Below are 21,298 nucleotides of genomic sequence, written 5' to 3' on the forward strand. Positions count from 1 at the left end.
TTGATACTTGGTCAACATGTTATCTACAAAATAAATTTTCTTGTGCTACCTCTTGTCTTTCTTGGTGTTGCATTTACGGTGGCCAGCAGTGTATTTATGAGCATTCTGCTACCGTTTTTTCGTGTAACTGTGGAGTACTTACGGCCTGACGCGATCGATAGTAATTGACCATTTTGACCTCCAATAACTCATGTACTATTCAAGTTACATGCCTGTAATTCATACCAATTTCGGTTTACACTAATAGCTTTCTAAAGACATGTCGGTCGACAAAATCGGATGAACCGTTTAGATTTTGGAAATTCGTTGCTGGGTGTTACTTATATAATTTACAGTCAGATGCTAAACTTTAAACTAATAAAGATATTGAAAATCTGATTACACCTTCAGAATCTTCGTGCAAATAATGGTAATGTACATGTTTCTTTTTAAGGTATCACGATTCCTCTGGCTATTATTAAGTTCTACATGAACAGAGAAATGTCTGCCATTATGGTTTCACAAATTCCACCATCTTTGGCACTCCCGGCATACAAATCTCCTTCATCGACACAAAGCACAGTCCTCGACACAGCATCAACATGGAATTCCCAGCCACACGGTCGACCTGGACCACGCGCTAGGGCTACCCCTCTTGCTCTGGCTAACGTTCGACACCACGCTTATATCTCCCACGATATTGTCTATGGGGTACAGGGAATGTACTACGATGCCTTAATCGCTAGAGCGCCAGACAATCGTGAATCGTGCCAAGGCACAGCTCACATCCCTCTGCCGCTATCACCTCGAAGGAGCTATGGTCAGGGTGCGCACACACAACAGGTTAGCACAGGAGCGTCCATCTATGTATCAAGTGACAGCGTTGGAAGACTTTGATTAATCTTCTTACGACTGTTGATGGGCGGCACATAGATACCCTACGCGATATAGGGCTCTGAGCATTATGGGACTTAACTTCTGAGGTCATCAGTCGCGATATAGGGTCTGCCCTCCATGCACATTATGTTATGCTGTACCCTGCGCAACGTCGCTATCCTGCCAACATTACTGCGGTCTCCCGATTCTGCTTTGGCTCGTTTTCTAGGGATGCTACGATGGATCTGCTTGCCAGCGTCATGGAGGATGAAGCCCATGATGCTGTCCAGGCGGATTTTACCAACAAGTCGCCTGGCCATGATGGCCTCCCACTGGAGTTTCATCGGACGTCACCTAATGGCGTCGGTGTGGCCGGAAATTTGTTGGAACCTTATGTCGTCTCTCGTACAAATCCTAGACGGTTTCCTCGATGGTCTCATCATTCCCATCCATAAACCTTGGGTACCTCACGGGTACGCAATTATCGTCCCTTGACGTTGTTCAACAGCGACACAAAGATCTTTAACCACCTGTTGGCTGCATGGCTAAAACGGACGGCCAAGTACGTGGTTTCCCCTGATCAAACTTCTCTGGGAGGTGCCAATAACATCCACACTGCCCTCTCTTACTATCGGGACATAATCGCTCTTGCTCACGCTCGTCGTGTGCATGGACTTTTGGCAGCTCTTGACTTCAGTCAGACATTCGATCGGGTAGATTACGACTATATGTAAGGGGTGTTCCGCGATATGGGATACCCTGATACTATCGTCGACGTCTTAATGCGTCTCCTTCGTGGAGCTACGTACAGTGTTCTCTGCAATGGCCGTGTCACTCGTCCCATTATCATCCGGCATTCGGTACGTCAAGGCTGGGTCCGGATGGACCACAAGCTGCTGTTCCACTGTCATGCAGAGTATGTCGCCAACAAGGGGCAAAAGCTGACGAGGGCCTTGTGCCCCCTCTTCCGCAGTAGGGAACTTAACCTGCCTACCAAGCACCGCATCTACCGGGCCGTTATCCTGCCTGCCCTCACGGTTGGCTCCACTGCATGGGCCACGATTAGTGTCACCAGGATGCGGACGTTGCAGCGCCTGCATAACAAGGTTCTCAGGTGGAGCCTGCACGCCCCGCCACTCGCGCGGATTGTGACTCTCCATGAGGAAGCAGTTATCGTTCCCCTCAAGGAGACCATACGCAACAACGCGCGGCGGCACTATGAGAAAGTGACTGCCCTACGGGACACTGTCCATGGGCTACGCCACGTTGGGGCTACACATCCACGTCGCTGACATCGCCATCCGGTTCCGCTGACCGTCCTAGAGGAATCGACTTCCGAATAGGACTAGCGCTGGGCCTGGCACGCCCACCACGGCTGCCTCCTTTGCCATGACTAGCCTTCCATTCCACGTCCACGACTTTCCAATCCTACCTGCCCATGTCGGACTACGTTTTTATGCCGGACAGAAGAGTACTGTCACCGTTGGAGGGTGGTACGGGGCTCCAAGTCCCACCGCCACACCTCCAAGTGTATTTCAGTAACGCAGTGTCACTGCCCTATGGTTTATATTTACTGGCTCACCAACACAGTTAGACCGCGGAAGGCTGGTGATGCTGTAGTGTACCGTATCACGAAAAAAAAAGAGAAAAGAAAAAGTCAAGGCTGCCCAATCTCTGCACTGTTGTACGCTTTCGCCATGGAACCAATGCTCTGCGGCCTCCGTCAATGCCCGTCTGTGATGTATCTCGGTCGCCATGAATATAGCTGGACTGCTTATGCGGACGTTCTCGTCATCGTTCTTCCTAGCGGTGGTGAGGTCAGAGAGTCACTGGCATGGGTTACCACCTACGGCCAAGTTTCTGGTAGCTGCCTTAACGTCAGAAAACCGAGCTCCGTGGCTATAGGTCCGGGGCTTCCTGCAGACAGCGCTGTTCCATCGCGTGTAGGTGCTACTATCCGATACTTAGGAGTCGATATCGCAAGTGATATGCTGCGCACAATTGCCGTCATCTGTGGGCGCCTACTGTCCCAACTACGAGTTGGGCTTCTATGTCATCGTTTACGGGCCCTCGATCTTCTACAGCGGTCACAATTTTTAAATGTATATTTGGCGTCATGTAACCCCCACGTTCCTCCGTTCATGGCCCGCCGCATGCTAGCCGCAATGGGTTCGTGTGTTGCCATGGCTTGCTGTTCAAGATTCGGTACGAGACCCTCACCCTCCCGCAGTGCAGGGGCGGTTTAGGCCTGTACCATGTCCCTGGCAGGGCGATAGCCCTTTTCGTTGGCTCTCATATGGCGCTGTGACGCCTTTGTCGTACGAGACTTACCAGGCTGTTGCTGGTGGCCTTTGCACCACACTCTCTCTCAGCACTTGCTCAGGTTTCGGATGACCCGCCGCCATTCTTTTACTTCAACCAATTTTTCCTCGAACTGAGCTACGTTCGTACTGCGATACTGCCAACGCGCTTGACACCCACGAAGGCTATCTATGGCTTTCTTCAGCAGCGCAGTTCACCGAGTGTGGTTGAGGGGAAAGCATCCTCACGTCGACTGGCGTGCGGCCTGGCGATCGGTGTGTTCTCCTTAGTCTGCATGGTACATTGCGGTAATTGGGAGGCAAATATCCCGGTCACGCCTCCGTGGGATTCACCTTCCAGACGCCCCGTTGTGTGTCGCCTGTGATGTTCTGAACACGGACAAGCAGTGTCTGGTGTATGGACTGACGACAGGTGTGTGGTTTTTAGTACGACAGATGCTGGTCCTCATTACCCGTACTACTCTTCATCAGATAAATCCTCGCCTGCTCCTCTTTCCAGACTCAGGATACTTCCCGCAAACTAAAACGAATTCTATGAATTGGATATGTGGACACGCAATTTACTACTTGTTTGCTGACGGCGATAAAAATATCCTTGAATTTCGGCACTTCCTTAATGATCGCCATTGTGCTGTTGTCCGTAATCCCAAATACAGACAATTTTCTCGAATTTCCTTTGTAACGTCTTTCTTAACCCATTACACATTTGGGGTGTTACTGCAATGAGGAGTTGATAGACACCATTCCCACTCTTAGAAAAAATGTTCAAATGTGTGTGAAATCTTATGGGACTTAACTGCTAAGGTCATCAGTCCCTAAGCTTACACATTACTTAACCTAAGTTATCCTAAGGACAAACACACACACCCATGCCAGATGGAGGACTCGAACCTCCGCCGGGACCAGCCGCGCAGTCCATGACTGCAGCGCCTAAGACCGCTCGGCTAATCCCGCGCGGCCCACTCTTGGAACTTATTCTCGGATCATCGGAATTTTCACAAAAAAGAAAAAAGAAACATACATTAATTTAAAAAAAAAACAAAGGAAATTACTAAATAAATAAATAAATCGTTGATGTTCTATATACTTCTATTCCAGGTTCCCTGAACTTTGCTTGGTTTCTGGGGGAGAGAACGGGACATGGTGGCCAGGAATCGGTTTGCGACCCCTGCCTTCGTTGCCCCCAACCCTCCCTTTGTGCACCAGAAACGGCGACCGCCCGCAATAAGCTGGACGTCCGTGTTCGAGGCTCGGTCTGGCACAAATTATCATTCTCGTCATTCCATTACACAGCTGATGGTCGTCCAAATTCGCAACTGCGAATATATGTCATGTATTTTATAACGGCTGTAGTCGTATGTCCGAAGGAACTTTGCATCGTATTTGTGAACGACACAGGCACTGCAATATCGGACTGTCGAGGCTTGTAATACCTATTTTTAATAGTGTCTGAAGAAACAGACATTGCAGATGATCTAGCAGCTGTAGTAAATTTATGAAATTTATTCGCAACTTCGAATTCTGTCTGACATTAGCTGCATTAGTATGAAGATATTACCTATTAATGACACATGAATATTTGTGGCAGACTGGGAGTCGAACTCGGATTTCCTACATGTCACGAGCGGTCGACATAAGCACTTCAGCTACCCAAGCACGATTCCAATACCAACTCAAACTTCCATATGTCATACTGTCTACGACACTCTGGCACTAATTTTCGTGCATCACCAACAGGTAATAACTTCATACCTAACGCAGCTAATATCAGAAAGATTCCGCACCTGCGAACAAATTTCATAAACTTAGTACAGCTGAAAGATCGTCACCAGTGTCTGTTTCTTCAGACACTGTTAATACTGCAATTGTTCTTCCTGTAAACTTCATAAATACTGCACACACTGTAATTCTAGTTGATGTAGTAATTAAGGTTACTATATTCCCTCCGCTCTATTCGATACTTCAGACATATTCTAATACATCGCCGCAAAAAAATTGCAACACCAAGAAGGAGTTGTGCGATGTGAACGAAAGTTGGCAGGCGTGTTTCTACATCTAAAAGACGCCGTCTATTCAAATTTCGCGCCAGTTCCATTAGGGCGGCGGTAGTAGCGCCACTATGAGGACGCCAGTCAGGTTTACATTAAATACATGTTGTAACAATCGTGAGCGTCAGTTAACTTTGAGACTGGACGTGATGAGTTGATGTTAGTCAAGAATGCCTTTAAGACGACAAAGACGCCATTATCAGCACCTCACTGACTTTGAACGAGGTCGTGTAACAGAGCTACGAGAAGCTGTGTGTACCTTCTGCGATATTGCAGAAAGACTTCGCAGGGATGTAGCCACTGTATATGTCAGGGTCGCAAGAAGACAGAATTCTGGGCGGCCACGTGGCACTACCGAGAGGGAAGACCATTCTTCGACGTATCACTTTGGTACATCGCACTGCATGTGCAGCTACAATTTGAGCAGCAGTTGACTCCACATTGACATTACAAATCGGTTACTTCAAGGACAGCCCTTAGCCAGATGACTTGTACGTCCCATTCACTGACCCCGGGCCGGCAGGTGTGACCGAGCGGTTCTAGGCGCTTCAGTCTGGAACCGTGCGACCGCTACGGTCGCAGGTTCGAATTCTGCCTCGGGCATGGATGTGTGTGATGTCCTTAGGTTAGTTAGGTTTAAGTAGTTCTAAGTTCTAGGGGACTGATGACCTCAGATGATAAGTGCCATTGTGCTCAGAGCCATTTGAACCACTTACCCCGGACCACTGCCATGGCGACTTCAGTGGTGTCAAGCGAGATCTCATTGGAGGGCAGGAAGGAGGTCTGTTGTGTGTTCTGGTGAAAGCTGGTTCTGCCTCGGTGCCAGTGATGGCCGTGTGTTGGTTAGGAGGAGGCCAGTTGAGGGCCTGCAACACGCCTGTCTGCGTAATGGACACACCGAGCCTACACCGGGAGTTGTGGTGCAGGGTGCGATTTCGTATAACAGCAGAAGCATTCTTGTATTTATATTATGCAGTCTGATTGCAAATTTGTTCGTCAATCTGGTGATTCGACATTTTTTGCTGCCCTTCATGAACAACATTCAAAATGGATCAAATGGCTGTGAGCGCTATGGGACTTACACTACTGGCCATTAAAATTGCTACACCAAGAAGAAATGCAGATGATAAACGGGTATTCATTGGCCAAATATATTATACTAGAACTGACATGTGATTACATTTTCACGCAATTTGGGTGCATCGATCCTCAGAAATCAGGCCTTGATACGCCTGGGCATTGAGTCAAACAGAGCTTGGATGGCGTGTACAGGTACAGCTGCCCATGCAGCTCAACACGATACCACAGTTCATCAAGAGTAGTGACTGGCGTATTGCGACGAACCAGTTGCTCGGCCACCATTGACCAGACGTTTTCAGTTGGTGAGAAATCTGGAGAATGTGCTGGCCAGGGCAGCAGTCGAACATTTTCTGTACCCAGAAAGGCCCATACAGGACCTGCAACATGCGGTCGTGCATTATCCTGCTGAAATGTAGGGTTTCGCAGGGATCGAATGAAGGATAGAGCCACGGGTCGTAACACATCTGAAATGTAACGTCGACTGTTCAAAGTGCCGTCAATGCGAACAAGAGGTGACCGAGACGTGTAACCAACGGCACCCCATCCCATCACGCCGGGTGATACGCCAGTATGGCGATGAGGAATACACGCTCCCAATGTGCGTTCACCGCGATTTCGCCAAACATGGATGCGACCATCATGATGTTGTAAACAGAACCTGTATTCATCCGAAAGAATGACGTTTTGCCATTCGTGCACCCAGGTTCGTCGTTGAGTACACCATCGCAAGCGCTCCTGTCTGTGATGCAGCGTCAAGGGTAACCACAGCCATGGTCTCCGAGCTGATAGTCCGTGCTGCTGCAAACGTCGTCGAACTGTTCGTGCAGATGGTTGTTGTCTTGCAAACGTCCCCATCTGCTGACTCAGGGATCAAGACGTGGCTGCACGATCCGTTACAGCCATGCAGATAAGATGCCTGGCGTCTCGACTGCTAATGATACACGAGGCCGTTGGGATCCAGCACGGCGTTCCGTATTACCCTCCTGTACCCAGTGATTCAATATTCTGCTAACAGTCATTGGATCTCGACCAACGCGAGCAGCAATGTCGCGATACGATAAATCGCAATCGCGATAGGCTACAATCCGACGTTTATCAGAGTCGGAAACGTGATGGTACGCATTTCTCCTCCTTACACGAGCCATCACAACAACGTTTCACCAGAAATGCCGGTCAACTGCTGTTTGTGTATGAAAAATCGGTTGGAAACTTTCCTCATGTCAGCACGTTGTAGGTGTCGCCACCGGCGCCAACCTCGTGTGAATGCTCTGAAAAGCTAATCATTTGCATATCACAGCATCTTCTTCCTGTCGGTTAAATTTAGCGTCTCTATCACGTCATCTTCGTGGTGTAGCAATTTTAATGGCCAGTAGTTGGCTCAAATGGCTCTGAGCACTATGGGACTTAACTTCTGAGGTCATCAGTTGCCTAGAACTTAGAACTACTTAAACCTAACTAACCTAAGGACATCACACACATCCATGCCCCAAGCAGGATTCGAACCTGCGACCGTAGCGGTCACGCGGTTGCAGACTGAAGCACCTAGAACCGCTCGGCCACAGCAGTCGGCAACAACATTCAAGGGGGTGTTTTCCAAGAGGATAACTGTTGTCCACATACCGCTGTTGTAATCCAACATGCTGCACAGAGTGTCGAAATTAGAGGCCTGCATTATCTCCGAATTTTACCGGCGAGTCCCGCTCCCCCCTCTGGCTCACGGGAGTATGCGGCCGAGCGTCCTCTTTCGCCGGCTGTGGGCAGCCGATCGCCAGCGCTCGGCCGAGTGCGCCAAACGCTCGGCCGGTAATCGGTGGACTCAGTGCCAGCGAGCGGCGATTCGTCTCTCTCTCTCTCTCTCTCTCTCTCTGAGTACTATGGGACTTAACTTCTGAGGTCATCAGTCCCCTAGAACTTAGAACTACTTAGACCTAACTAACCTAAGAACATCACACACGCCCATGCCCGAGTCGTCACAGTCCTTCTGATCAGAGGCCACCGCTTCACATTAACCACTCACTTTTTTCTTTTACAAATGTCTTTCGTTGTTTACTACCAGTTCTATGGCCTAAATAATACACTTGTATATGTTACATTTGATGTTTGTTAATATGTTGCAGAGTGCTGGAGTTTCGCCTTTGAGGTTATCATGTATTCCAGTAATTGTAACGTTAAAACTGTAATTTCTGTATTTAGTATTTTGTTCCGTTCGGTAGACAAACGGGAACACAGTAGTCTACTCATGGAGTATGTGTAGCCTATCTCCAAACTCGGCCACGTATATGTTGTACTAATATTGAATGCAGGATTGGGAAGGAATGACGGAGTTAAAAGTAATACTCACGAAATTTTGTTGCACAAATGTTAATTTCTGAACAAATTATGACCTGTAAATAACGTTACAGGTGAATCGTGACTATACAATTCGTTTTTCGTCATTGGTGCTCCCTGATACACAGGCGTCATTTGTGTTCCTGGAGCTATTACTACAGCTGGCGGTTTGAACTTCTTCCTGTGAAGTCAATGAAAGTGGAATCATTCATTTATAGAGTTTGAGGAATGTTTCCTTCCTTGTGATTACGTGGTATGTTGTGAATACTTACGTAATTGTGATGGACCAATAAGAGATCATCCACCTTGTCTGATTCCAAGCAAGATCTTTTGCTGGACAGCAGGTGACCGGCCTGGCAAAAATTTCTCTCGCTGGCAGCACTAGTGGCAGGAATACAGAGAACTCTTCTGGCTACTCCCGACAGCCTTGGAAATAACCGCGCGTGCGTTTTCCACCACTACAAAATTTGTCCTTCGGCACAGCTACAGTCGAATTTGGAGAGCGAAAGGTACCTGTCGAGTTCATTGGTAGTAACTGTGTGTCCATCTTCGTCGTCCTCATCCGAACTCCAGTCCATACTGGCCTTTTTCATGGGAAGAACTTCGTCACTGTTTGCTTGAATGGACTCTAAACATGAATGAAAACATCCGTAAGATATTCCTGTCAGCTTCAAATTTGTATACACCGTAGTTAGAATTACTGGTTACTAAACGACTATATTTACGGTGACATTTTATATATATCGCACAAATTACATCAAAACGCATTGTGTGATGTTTAAGCTGCGAAACCTTTCCCAAATATCACATTGTAGACGTAATAAATGTTGATCTAACGAAAGATGGCAGATTAGACAACCATTCGTTTACTAATTGGTTTCAGTGAATGAACCTTACCATTTACGGGCAGTTCCGAGTACAATCGTCGAACTTCAGCATACGCGACTTGCTTTCCGTCTGCTGTGAGTTTCTTCAAATGACGCCGTGATGGCCATAGAGCCGTGGCAACGTAATGGATAGCTTCAATTTTGCACTTCTCTGTGATGAAGTATGCTGCTCTCCTTTTTATTTTTACCATGAACTGAAAAGGAATTCCAATATACATAACTGCACTCTGATAATTCAACAGTTGTATAAAGGATCGTAACCTATATAAAGTGTTCTTACCTCGTTGTCACTGTCTATTGGTTCACGATGATGTAACAGACTCTTGTTCCACGGCAGCACACGTTCCAGCGTTGTTATGTTTGCAGTTTCCAAATTCAAACTCACTTCTTTAAAGGGGGTTAGAAAAGCGACAACGTCTCGTACGCACCCTTCTTGGAAGGTTTCTAAGAGTGTCGATTGCCCCCAGGATTCTAGTAGATCTCGAATATCGTCGAATCGACTTATGACGGAATTGAGCATTAACAGTATACTGTTCCACCGAGTTACAGCTTCTTGCTTCAGAGTTCCGCAGACGCCCAGAGTGATCCGATCTCTTCAAATAGCCTACTATAGCTCTTGCTGATAGTAGACACGACAGGATTTCAGGGGCTTCGTCTTCTAAAAACGTCTCTTGAAAAGTGTGACGAAGCGCAGCCATCAAGCAGTTATCAAAGCAAGACAAACGGTCGTATGATTCAAGTGCCTTCTTCATATTAGCTCCTTGGTCGGTGACAAAGTAACATTTCGTAAGATCATTCTTGTTAATTCCTAACTCAAGTATCCGCTCTTCGATTTCATGCCGTATGTTCTCTCCTGTCTTAGGTACGTCCGGAAACTCTGTTGTTATCAAAACAAGCGTTTCTAGCCGCCACTCATCATTCACATAATGCGACGTCACAGTCAAAAAATTTCTCTTCTTGTAGTTATCAGACCACAGATCAGCGTCTAAAGCGCACATTTTGTTCTTTAAGGCACATATTAGCTTGGGCACCATTGTCACTCTATTTTGTCTGCCTTTTCTTTAAAATGCCGCGATACAGTGGTAGGGTGCGGAAGAACATCTTCTATACTGACTTTGCCGTAAGGGCGCCAACATTGATGAGCTCCTGCGAATAATTCTTGAAGCCAATCTTACTACAAGTATTTAACGGTAGCAAATCTATTCCACTCGTATCGACCAACCTATCAACAACAACTTTCCTTATGCTACTTGGTGCTGCAAGTGGCCGGTGGACTTCTGCTCCGCATTTACTTTTGCAGTGCCGAAGCATACCTGTTGTGCTTGACTGGTACGAACATGTGGTACATTGCACGAAACCAGCAGAAGCCTGCGTGACAGGATCCACTACAAGTGCAAACGATTTCCAAGCTTCACTTTGCGCCTCCTCTTCCGACATGTCTTTCTTCTTCAGGAGTAATGAGCCGCTCCTAATTCTCTCCATAATACTTCTCTTCGTTTCATGAATGGAACGTTTACGACCTATACTTGGTTTATCCATAACGCTGTCTACTCTGCTTAAAGCCAGGTCGTCAACTGCGTTTACACACGGTTTCTAATGCGATTCGGCACTGTAGAGCGCGCGGCGGTTGTACTGTCACCGGCCGAGATTGTGAGTACCCTCGAGCGCCCGGCAGTGCTCGACGGTCCAACCGAAAACCGAGAGGTGGAGAACAACCGACCACATGGTGCATTAGACGGCCACAGCCGTATCGCACCGTGGGCCTTTCCCAGCCGTCGAGCAGCGGCACGAAATGGGAAATGCTCGAGCGGTTGTTTTCATCGTAATGCAGAGCTCTAGTCGAAATGTTGCATTGGCCTGCTGGATCACGAGATCTGTCTCCAATCGAGCACATGTGAGACATCATCGGGCGCCAACTCCATTGTCATCCACAACCGCGTTAACCGTCCCTGTATTGACCGACAAAGTGTAACAGGCATGAAACTCCACCCCACAAACTGACATCCGGCACCTGTACAACAAAATGCATGCAAAATGCACGCAGAGCTCGTACGGAAAGATATAGATATTCGTTCTTTGCGCGCGCTATACGAGATTGGAATAATAGAGAACTGTGGAGGTGGTTCGATGAACCCTCTGCCAGGCACTTAAATGTGTTTTGCAGAGTATCCATGTAGATGTAGATGTAGATTTAGGTTTGCATGCTTGCATTCAATATTCTGGCGATTACACCGATTATTAATGTACCAGCATTTCGTATTTGTAATAGCTTGTCAAACTGTGATGTTGCAATGTTAATCACTTAATGTTACCTAGACAAATGCATTCCCGAAATTTCGTTACTTTACTTTAAATATATATTGGTGTTGCAATTTTTTTCTGTCAGTGTATTTCTTTCCATACTACGAAATCAAGGAATACGAGGTATCGGTACCGACACTACTTGTATCGAAACTTTAGTGTCGATAGTCGGTCATACGAGTAACATCGGAAAGTCGCTAGATGTGAGTAATGTGGTGCGGGTGCGGATGTGTGCAGAGCGGCGCAGCCGTGAGCGGGGCAGATGGGCGCGTGGAACGCGTCCTGCCCCGGCAAGCCGGCGGCCACCGTGTGCATGGCGGACCCAGCCGAGATGCTCAAGCCGTGGAAGCTGAACTCGCTGTTCTTCCACATCGTGGGCTGGCACGCGGCGGCGCTGGTGTGCGGCGTGGCGGGCAACGCGCTCGTGCTGGCGGCGTCGCGGCGCAGCGCCACGTCGCTGTTCCTGGCGTCGCTGGCGGCGGCCGACCTGCTGCTGCTGCTGCTGCACGCGCCGCTCGACCTGCTGCAGTACTTCGTGGCCAGCTGGGACGCGGCGGGCGCCGTCTGCCGCGCCGCCGAGTACGCCGCCTCGCTGTCCGCCGCCGCCTCCGTGCTCAACCTCGCCGCCGTCACCATCGAAAGGCCAGTCCCTGCACCTCGCTCCGCACAATTTCTGTTCGACGCTCAAACGCTGTTGTCTGCCCGCTACACGAGAATAAAAACTACCGGGTCGTCCAATAACTAAATTTATCTGCAAAATAAACTGTGCCCGTAACGTGTGAGGGTCGCCGATTTCGACTGGTATCGGTCGACAACGCCAACACCGACTCAGAGGAAGGCCTCGGCGTTTGTTGGTGACGTCACGTCACCTGGGCACGGCGAACGCCAGGTCTGTTGCAGGCAGAAACGCCTGGGCGTGCTTATCACTATAAATCTCTTATTTTTGGACAAAATGTTTGGTTTTGTTTGGATTCTGCACTTTTATCTACATGAAAGATTTTCTTACTATCGTAAAGCTACAAATGAAGTCCATAGTTCTGTATTACTGAATCCTGTCGAAATAAACGTAGATCAATATGAGAAGATGCTTTGCCCCGTTGCAAGCTTCAGAAATTTTACATTCAAATAACTATATTTACTTGATCCATTTTGTTATCGAAACTTACCCCAACCCCCTTACAATGAACTCGTTTCTTTTATTTATTTATCTATTTATTTATTTTCATTTGACCTCGTCACTGGAAATGTGAACTGATTTACATGTGCAAATATCCAACTGTTGCCAGTCATTAGATTACACTCGTTTTTAACGAAAGGAATTCTGAACAGGAAACAAAATAGCTTCATACATCGAAAATACTGCTGAGCGTAAACTTTTTTAAAAATGTACATTAGAAAATATAAATATTACCCTCTTGCAACTGCAAGGAGAAACTTTATAAGATAAAAAAAAAAATTATTTGATAAAACAAGTATCTCTCTTTTGCATCTTCTTCTGTCCCCCACCCCCTCTCCCAACGTGTACAATCGCAAGGTATTTTATTAACATTCAGTGCTCCTCACCCCATAGTCAACCAAGATACCTAAAGAAGAGCACCAATATATTCACAGTTTCTTGTAAAACCAACCCAGTACAAACGTAACTTCCTCAGATTTACAAATAAGGTAAAGAAGCACGAATTCTGTTGGTGCTGGACCATGAAGTTGTTTTTGTATGTCAATCCTCAAACCAGGTGGAAATTTAAGTTCAGGAGTACACTATTTGTTAAGAAGTGTAATGAACTGCACAATTAATTGATTGCAGAAATCTCTCAGAACAATGTGTGTTGGTCACCTCCCGCCAATAGTTTCACATTTTCCTGTGTCAGAGAGGGAGACACCACCGTTATGACTATGCCTGCAACAGACCTGACGTTCGCCGTGCCTAGCTGACGTGACGTCACCAACATGCGCCGAGGCCTTCCTTTGAGTCGGTGTTGACAACGCTCACATCGGCTTACGACACCCTCAGTGGCATTGAAGCGAGAAGGAAGTGCTTCTCTGGACGGTATCACAAACCTGGTGTCTTGCTGCTTCGGTAAGTCCCTCGTAGCACAGAAGTAGCACTCAGTCGCCAGGTTCCGCCAGCCGGAGTGGACGAGCGGTTCTAGGCGCTACGGTCTGGAACCGCGCGAACGCTACGGTCGCAGGTTCGAATTCTGCCTCGGGCATCGATGTGTGTGATGTCCTTAGGTTAGTTTGGTTTAAGTAGTTCTAAATTCTAGGGGACTGATGACCTCAGGAGTTAAGTCCCATAGCGCTCAGAGCCATTTGAACCATTTTTGAACCAGGTTCCTTGTACATCTACATCTACATACATACATACTCCGCAATCCACCATACGGTGCGTGGCGGAGGTTACATCGTACCACAACTAGCATCTTCTCTGCCTGCTCCACTCCCAAACAGAACTAGGGAAAAATGACTGCCTATATGCATCTGTACGAGCCCTAATCTCTCTTATCTTATCTTTGTGGTCTTTCCGCGAAATATAAGTTGGCGGAAGTAAAATTGTACTGCAGTCAGCCTCAAATGCTGGTTCTCTAAATTTCCTCAGTAGCGATTCACGAAAAGAACGCCTCCTTTCCTCCAGAGACTCCCACCCGAGTTCCTGAAGCATTTCCGTAATACTCGCGTGATGATAAAACCTACCAGTAACAAATCTAGCAGCCCGCCTCTGAATTACTTCGATGTCCTCCCTCAATCCGACCTGATAGGGATCCCAAATGCTCAAGAATAGGTCGTATTAGTGTTTTATAATCGGTCTTCTTTACAGATGGACCACATCTTCCCAAAATTCTACCAATGAACCGAAGACGACTATCCGCCTTCCCCACAACTGCTATTACATGCTTGTCCCACTTCATATCGGTCTGCAATGTTACACCCAAATATTTAATCGACTTGACTCTGACAAGCGCTACACTACTAATGGAGTATTCAAACATTACAGGATTCTTTTTCCTATTCATCTGCATTAATTTACGTTTATCTATATTTAGAGTTAGCTGCCATTCTTTACACCAGTCACAAATCCTGTCCAAGTCATCTCGTATTCTCCTACAGTCACTCAACGACGACACCTTCCCGAACACCACAGCATCACCAGCAACCACATTGCTATCCACCCTATCCAAAAGATCATTTATGTAGATAGAAAACAACAGCGGACCTACCACACTTCCCTGGGGCACTCCAGATGATACCCTCACCTCCGATGAACACTCACCACCGAGGACAACGTACTGGGTTCTATTACTTAAGAAGTCTTCGAGACACTCACATATTTGGGAACCAATCCCATATGCTCGTACCTTAGTTAGGAGTCTTCAGTGGGGCACCAAGTGAAACGCTTTCCGGAAGTCAAAGAATACGGCATCCGTCTGATACGCTTCATCCATGGTTCGCAATGTATCATGTGAAAAAAGAGCGAGTTGCGTTTCGCAGGAGCGATGCTTTTCTAAAGCCGTGCTGGTGCATGGACAGCTATTTCTCTGTCTCAAGGAAATTCATTATATTCAAACTGAGAATATGTTCGAGAATCCTGCAACAAACCGACGTTAAGGATATTGGTCTGTAGTTTTGAGGATCCGTCCTTATACCCTTCTTATATGTCTACATCTACATCTGCATCTACATTTATACTCCGCAAGCCACCCAACGGTGTGTGGTAGAGGGCACTTAACGTGCCACTGTCATTACGTCCCATTTCTGTTCTAGTCTCGTATGGTTCGCGGGAAGAACGACTGCCGGAAAGCCTCCGTGTAGGTGGTAATCCTGCTGAAGTGGAGTGTTTAGGGATGCCAGTTGTTATTTGTCGCCGGCCGCGGTGGTCTAGCGGTTCTAGGCGCGCAGTCCGGAACCGCGCGACTGCTACGGTCGCAGGTTCGAATCCTGCCTCGGGCATGGCTTTGTGTGATGTCCTTAGGTTAGTTAGGTTTAAGTAGTTCTAAGTTCTAGGGGACTGATGACCACAGATGTTAAGTCCCATAGTGCTCAGAGCCATTTGAACCATTTTTTTTTGTTATTTGTCAACAACGTTGGTATTATACTTGTTTTAATACATAAATTGCTTTGTCACACACATCACAGAGTCAGAATTTGCAATATGGCGGCTCTGGACTACGCCTTTATATTCGACCCTTTACACACATTAGCACCGTTTTCTGACTTTACATAATGATAGACACTGCCCACGACACGTGGCGTTCTGATAACTAATAACTTCACTTTATATCTTGTTTAACATCTGAAATATGTACTCGCGACCGTTCTTTTAGAGCCACCCCGGTTACTCGACCTTCCGTTTTGCGTGGCTTATCGCGACTAACTCACCCTGTCTTCCCGAAGGACAAGAGAGACCACCCCACCTTTCTCTCTCAGCCAATGAGGACACTTCTCTCGTTTTATATATATATATATATATATATATATATATATATATATATATATATATATATATATACTCCTGGAAATTGAAATAAGAACACCGTGAATTCATTGTCCCAGGAAGGGGAAACTTTATAGACACATTCCTGGGGTCAGATACATCACATGATCACACTGACAGAACCACAGGCACATAGACACAGGCAACAGAGCATGCACAATGTCGGCACTAGTACAGTGTATATCCACCTCTCGCAGCAATGCAGGCTGCTATTCTCCCATGGAGACGATCGTAGAGATGCTGGATGTAGTCCTGTGGAACGGCTTGCCATGCCATTTCCACCTGGCGCCTCAGTTGGACCAGCGTTCGTGCTGGACGTGCAGACCGCGTGAGACGACGCTTCATCCAGTCCCAAACATGCTCAATGGGGGACAGATCCGGAGATCTTGCTGGCCAGGGTAGTTGACTTACACCTTCTAGAGCACGTTGGGTGGCACGGGATACATGCGGACGTGCATTGTCCTGTTGGAACAGCAAGTTCCCTTGCCGGTCTAGGAATGGTAGAACGATGGGTTCGATGACGGTTTGGATGTACCGTGCACTATTCAGTGTCCCCTCGACGATCACCAGTGGTGTACGGCCAGTGTAGGAGATCGCTCCCCACACCATGATGCCGGGTGTTGGCCCTGTGTGCCTCGGTCGTATGCAGTCCTGATTGTGGCGCTCACCTGCACGGCGCCAAACACGCATACGACCATCATTGGCACCAAGGCAGAAGCGACTCTCATCGCTGAAGACGACACGTCTCCATTCGTCCCTCCATTCACGCCTGTCGCGACACCACTGGAGGCGGGCTGCACGATGTTGGGGCGTGAGCGGAAGACGGCCTAACGGTGTGCGGGACCGTAGCCCAGCTTCATGGAGACGGTTGCGAATGGTCCTCGCCGATACCCCAGGAGCAACAGTGTCCCTAATTTGCTGGGAAGTGGCGGTGCGGTCCCCTACGGCACTGCGTAGGATCCTACGGTCTTGGCGTGCATCCGTGCGTCGCTGCGGTCCGGTCCCAGGTCGACGGGCACGTGCACCTTCCGCCGACCACTGGCGACAACATCGATGTACTGTGGAGACCTCACGCCCCACGTGTAGAGCAATTCGGCGGTACGTCCACCCGGCCTCCCGCATGCCCACTATACGCCCTCGCTCAAGGTCCGTCAACTGCACATACGGTTCACGTCCACGCTGTCGCGGCATGCTACCAGTGTTAAAGACTGCGATGGAGCTCCGTATGCCACGGCAAACTGGCTGACACTGACGGCGGCGGTGCACAAATGCTGCGCAGCTAGCGCCATTCGACGGCCAACACCGCGGTTCCTGGTGTGTCCGCTGTGCCGTGCGTGTGATCATTGCTTGTACAGCCCTCTCGCAGTGTCCGGAGCAAGTATGGTGGGTCTGACACACCGGTGTCATTGTGTTCTTTTTCCCATTTCCAGGAGTATATATATATATATATATATATATATATATATATATATATCTCCAAACCTTCAGCCAATGGCCGTTCAGATCGCTGTTGCTAGGCGTATCTGACGCACGTTTGCGGACATTGTGACGGAAGTTTGTGTCGGAACACTGTCTCAGATTGTAAGATCCTACTCCCGAATAGTCGGATCTTGTCCCTACTAAGGTTGCACAACATTGCCTCCTATGATTTTGTCACTAATGCTCTTGCTGACGCTTAATTGTTAAATGTACATGTAGCCTGGCTGCTACTGAGCATTCTCGATCGCATAAATGTGCGTAATACAATTTTAAGAGGAAAAACATAAACTAAATTATATTGCAGTGCTTTGGAGATTTTGTGTTACTGAAAGCAAGACAAACGTAGAATTAAACAACAGAATATGCGGAGTAAACAGATAATCTCAATAAAATAAATATACTCACGGATAATGGAGGCATAGAATGGAACAGATAGCGTGGGAAGAACTGGAGAAATGTGAGGCTTAAGTGAAGTTTAAGAGAGTGGCATACTGCAGAAAATTGACAATTCTGTGCTTTTAATTTCTAATTATGAGGTTGTTCACAGAAGAAGGGACAGAAGAATCGGTTAACACGATGCAAAAAAACAGTTTTTCGGTTCTCTTGATAGAAATATGTTATTCAACTTATTAAAAGAGTTGGGACTAGATGACAAACAACAGTAGTAATTAAAGAAAACTTTAACGAAAGATATCAAAAGCAAAAATTAAGAGAGAACCGTTACAAAATTTTGAAATAAAAGCAAGAGAGAGCTAAGGAGACGGCTTGTCGCCCCTGTTTTTTAAGTGTGCATTAGAAAAAGTGGTTAGAAAATAGAGGAAGGCCATAAATACTAAGGGAATATACGGGATGAATAATAACGGAAGAAGTAAACAAATCTTCGACTTACTAAATAATTACAAATCCAAAACCATGTGGCTGAGAGAAGTTGAAAGAGATACCGCAAATGGGGCAGTCGACATGGACGCAATAAAAAACAGAACACTGTAAAGAAGCAGTAAAAAAGGTAGGCTTTCGAGGCAGGAAAAAAAGTAAGAACTGGACGAAAGTGGACACAAAAAGAGAAGGAGAAACATTAGGGAAGTATGAAAGAAGTGTGGTCTAAAAAGACGACAGTTAAAAATAAAGAAGCAGAAACAATGCTGATTTGTCGTACCCTCAAAAGGGTTACTCGAAATTATAAAATAATAACAATAAGGCGCACACTCTGATTTCCCAAGGCGTTATGTCTAGTGCGTTAATACGAGGGACATCCAATAAGTAAGTTTCCATATTTCATACAAAAAAGCGTTATACACAATTTACCATGTTGAAATAATTTTATTGACAATTTATAATGCTTCTGTTAGTTTTCTACACTGTCACTCTGTGTTTCTAAGCATTTTTGTAATGGCCGGCCGGGGTGGCCGGACGGTTCTAGGCGCTACAGTCTGGAACCGCGTGACCGCTACGTTCGCAGGTTCGAATCCTGTCTCGGGCATGGATGTGTGTGATGTCCTTAGGTTGGTTAGGTTTAAGTAGTTCTAAGTTCTAGGGGACTGATGACCTCAGAAGTTAAGTCCCATAGTGCTCAGAGCCATTTTTTTTTTTTTTTGTAATGTGACACATTTTTTTCCAAGCCATTGTTGTAACAGGTCGAATTCTACGTTCGTAACTATCTGTCCACTGCGCTATGCACTGTAAGCCTGTAAGACATATATGCATTCCCTTCACGTGTTTAAGCCAAGTATTACGCACATTTATGCGATCGAGAATGCTCAGTAGCAGCCAGGCTACATGTACATTTAACAATTAGCATTAGTGATGAAATCATAGGAGGCAATGTTGTGCAACCTTAGTAGGGACAAGATCCGACTATTCGGGAGTAGGATCTTACAATCTGAGACAGTGTTCCGACATTGTCAGTTCTAACTAAAATGATGAACACAAGAGTGTCTTCGTGCTCGTATGCTCCACACATCATATCAATTTTGATAATGGACATCAATTCCGTATAGAATGAAAGTTTTATCATTCAATGTAAGTTGTGAAGAAGACTTTCACAGAGACAATTTGAATAAAAACGCCTTCAGTTACAAAGTTTTTCGTGTTGTATTAAGTTGAACGATGCATTCCGTACCCCGTACGATCATCTTCGGGTGTAAATCGCCTATACATAATTTATATTTGCTCTTGAGTATCAGGAACTGCATTGTTCCGTTATGAGAAAGTTAGATGTTAGGTTTCGTATTCCGTAAATCGAAGGCGTAAATATGTGAGAAAGAGCAGCCAGTTAAAAACTTACCGAACAGGCAAGTGAACTGGGCTGCTGCTGCTGCCTACCAGACACCGGCAGGAGATCGTTAACGCCGGTCGCGTCCCTAATTCAACATCGGCAAAACAAAACTGGAAAGTATTTCATATACCTTAAGATAGGCATCCGAACTTATATCAGATCTTGTAAGCTGGGTTGCCTACCTTAAGGTGCACGAAAGATTTTTCGGGCTAGTTTTACTTTGCCCATACTTTACGAAAAATTAGCCAAAGGAGATAATTCATAGAGGGGAGAAATGTCATAAAAGTTGATTAACATTCGTTTATTCAATATCACTAAAAGTTCCCCTAAACATCAAGTTCCTACGATTTGTTTTGGCCTTAGAAGTATGGTCATCGCAGAGAGTTGTGGTCTGTCAGTTAATAGCACACGGATTACGGAAACGAGGGTTCCCGCTACCGCGGTTAGAATTCCACTTTTTCAAGTTTCTGCTAGACGGATTTAATTGATGCCATCAGAAAACACCTGCAATGGCTAGAGTGCTCCCACTTTCGCACGTAAATCAGGGCACTTGCTACTAGCGCCTCTGCCATCAAGAAATTGAGCGAAAGCATCGTTTCAAATTCATTTTATTTATTGCACATTAAAAAGCCTGCTACCTAATATTTTAAAAGCAGGCCGTACATTTTACAGTTTTACATGCAATAATACATTGTTATACATTACTTGCAATAATTGTGTAGACCAATAAAAATGAGGGTAATAACAATGACTTGCAAAGAAAATTAAATTAGTTTAAGCAATAAGATAATAAATAGTAGTAATTTGGAAGAAAATAATAGAAAGACAGGAAAGGGACGATCTGGAAACTTTCTTTTACTGTTAAAACAAAATATATCATATAAATTATGGTTCCTGTTGTTGATTTGCAGATAAGAGGTTCAAATGTTTCAAATGGCTCTGAGCACTATGGAATTTAACTTCTGAGGTCATTAGTCCCCTAGCCGGCCGGAGTGGCCGTGCGGTTCTAGGCGCTACAGTCTGGAACCGAGCGACCGCTGCGGTCGCAGGTTCGTATCCTGCCTCGGGCATGGATGTGTGTGATGTCCTTAGGTTAGGTTAGGTTTAATTAGTTCTACGTTCTAGGCGACTGATGACCTCAGAAGTTCAGTCGCATAGTGCTCAGAGCCATTTCATTAGTCCCCTAGAACTTAGACCTACTTAAACCTAACTAACCTAAGGACATCACACACACC

At 46.4% G+C, this 21,298-nt stretch overlaps 1 protein-coding gene across 1 annotated transcript in view; it reads left to right on the plus strand.

Annotated features, from left to right (window-relative positions):
• The window catches only part of LOC126470756 (galanin receptor 2a-like), a 184,212-nt gene that overhangs the window by 25,680 nt on the left and 137,234 nt on the right, over nt 1-21,298 (plus strand). The window contains exon 2 of the mRNA XM_050098763.1: nt 12,058-12,462. Coding sequence (XP_049954720.1) covers nt 12,083-12,462 — 380 coding nt within the window. The 5' untranslated portion in view covers nt 12,058-12,082. The remainder of the gene's footprint in view (nt 1-12,057; nt 12,463-21,298) is intronic.

Source organism: Schistocerca serialis, chromosome 3 (genome assembly GCF_023864345.2).
Source record: "Schistocerca serialis cubense isolate TAMUIC-IGC-003099 chromosome 3, iqSchSeri2.2, whole genome shotgun sequence".
NCBI classification, from domain to species: domain Eukaryota; kingdom Metazoa; phylum Arthropoda; class Insecta; order Orthoptera; family Acrididae; genus Schistocerca; species Schistocerca serialis.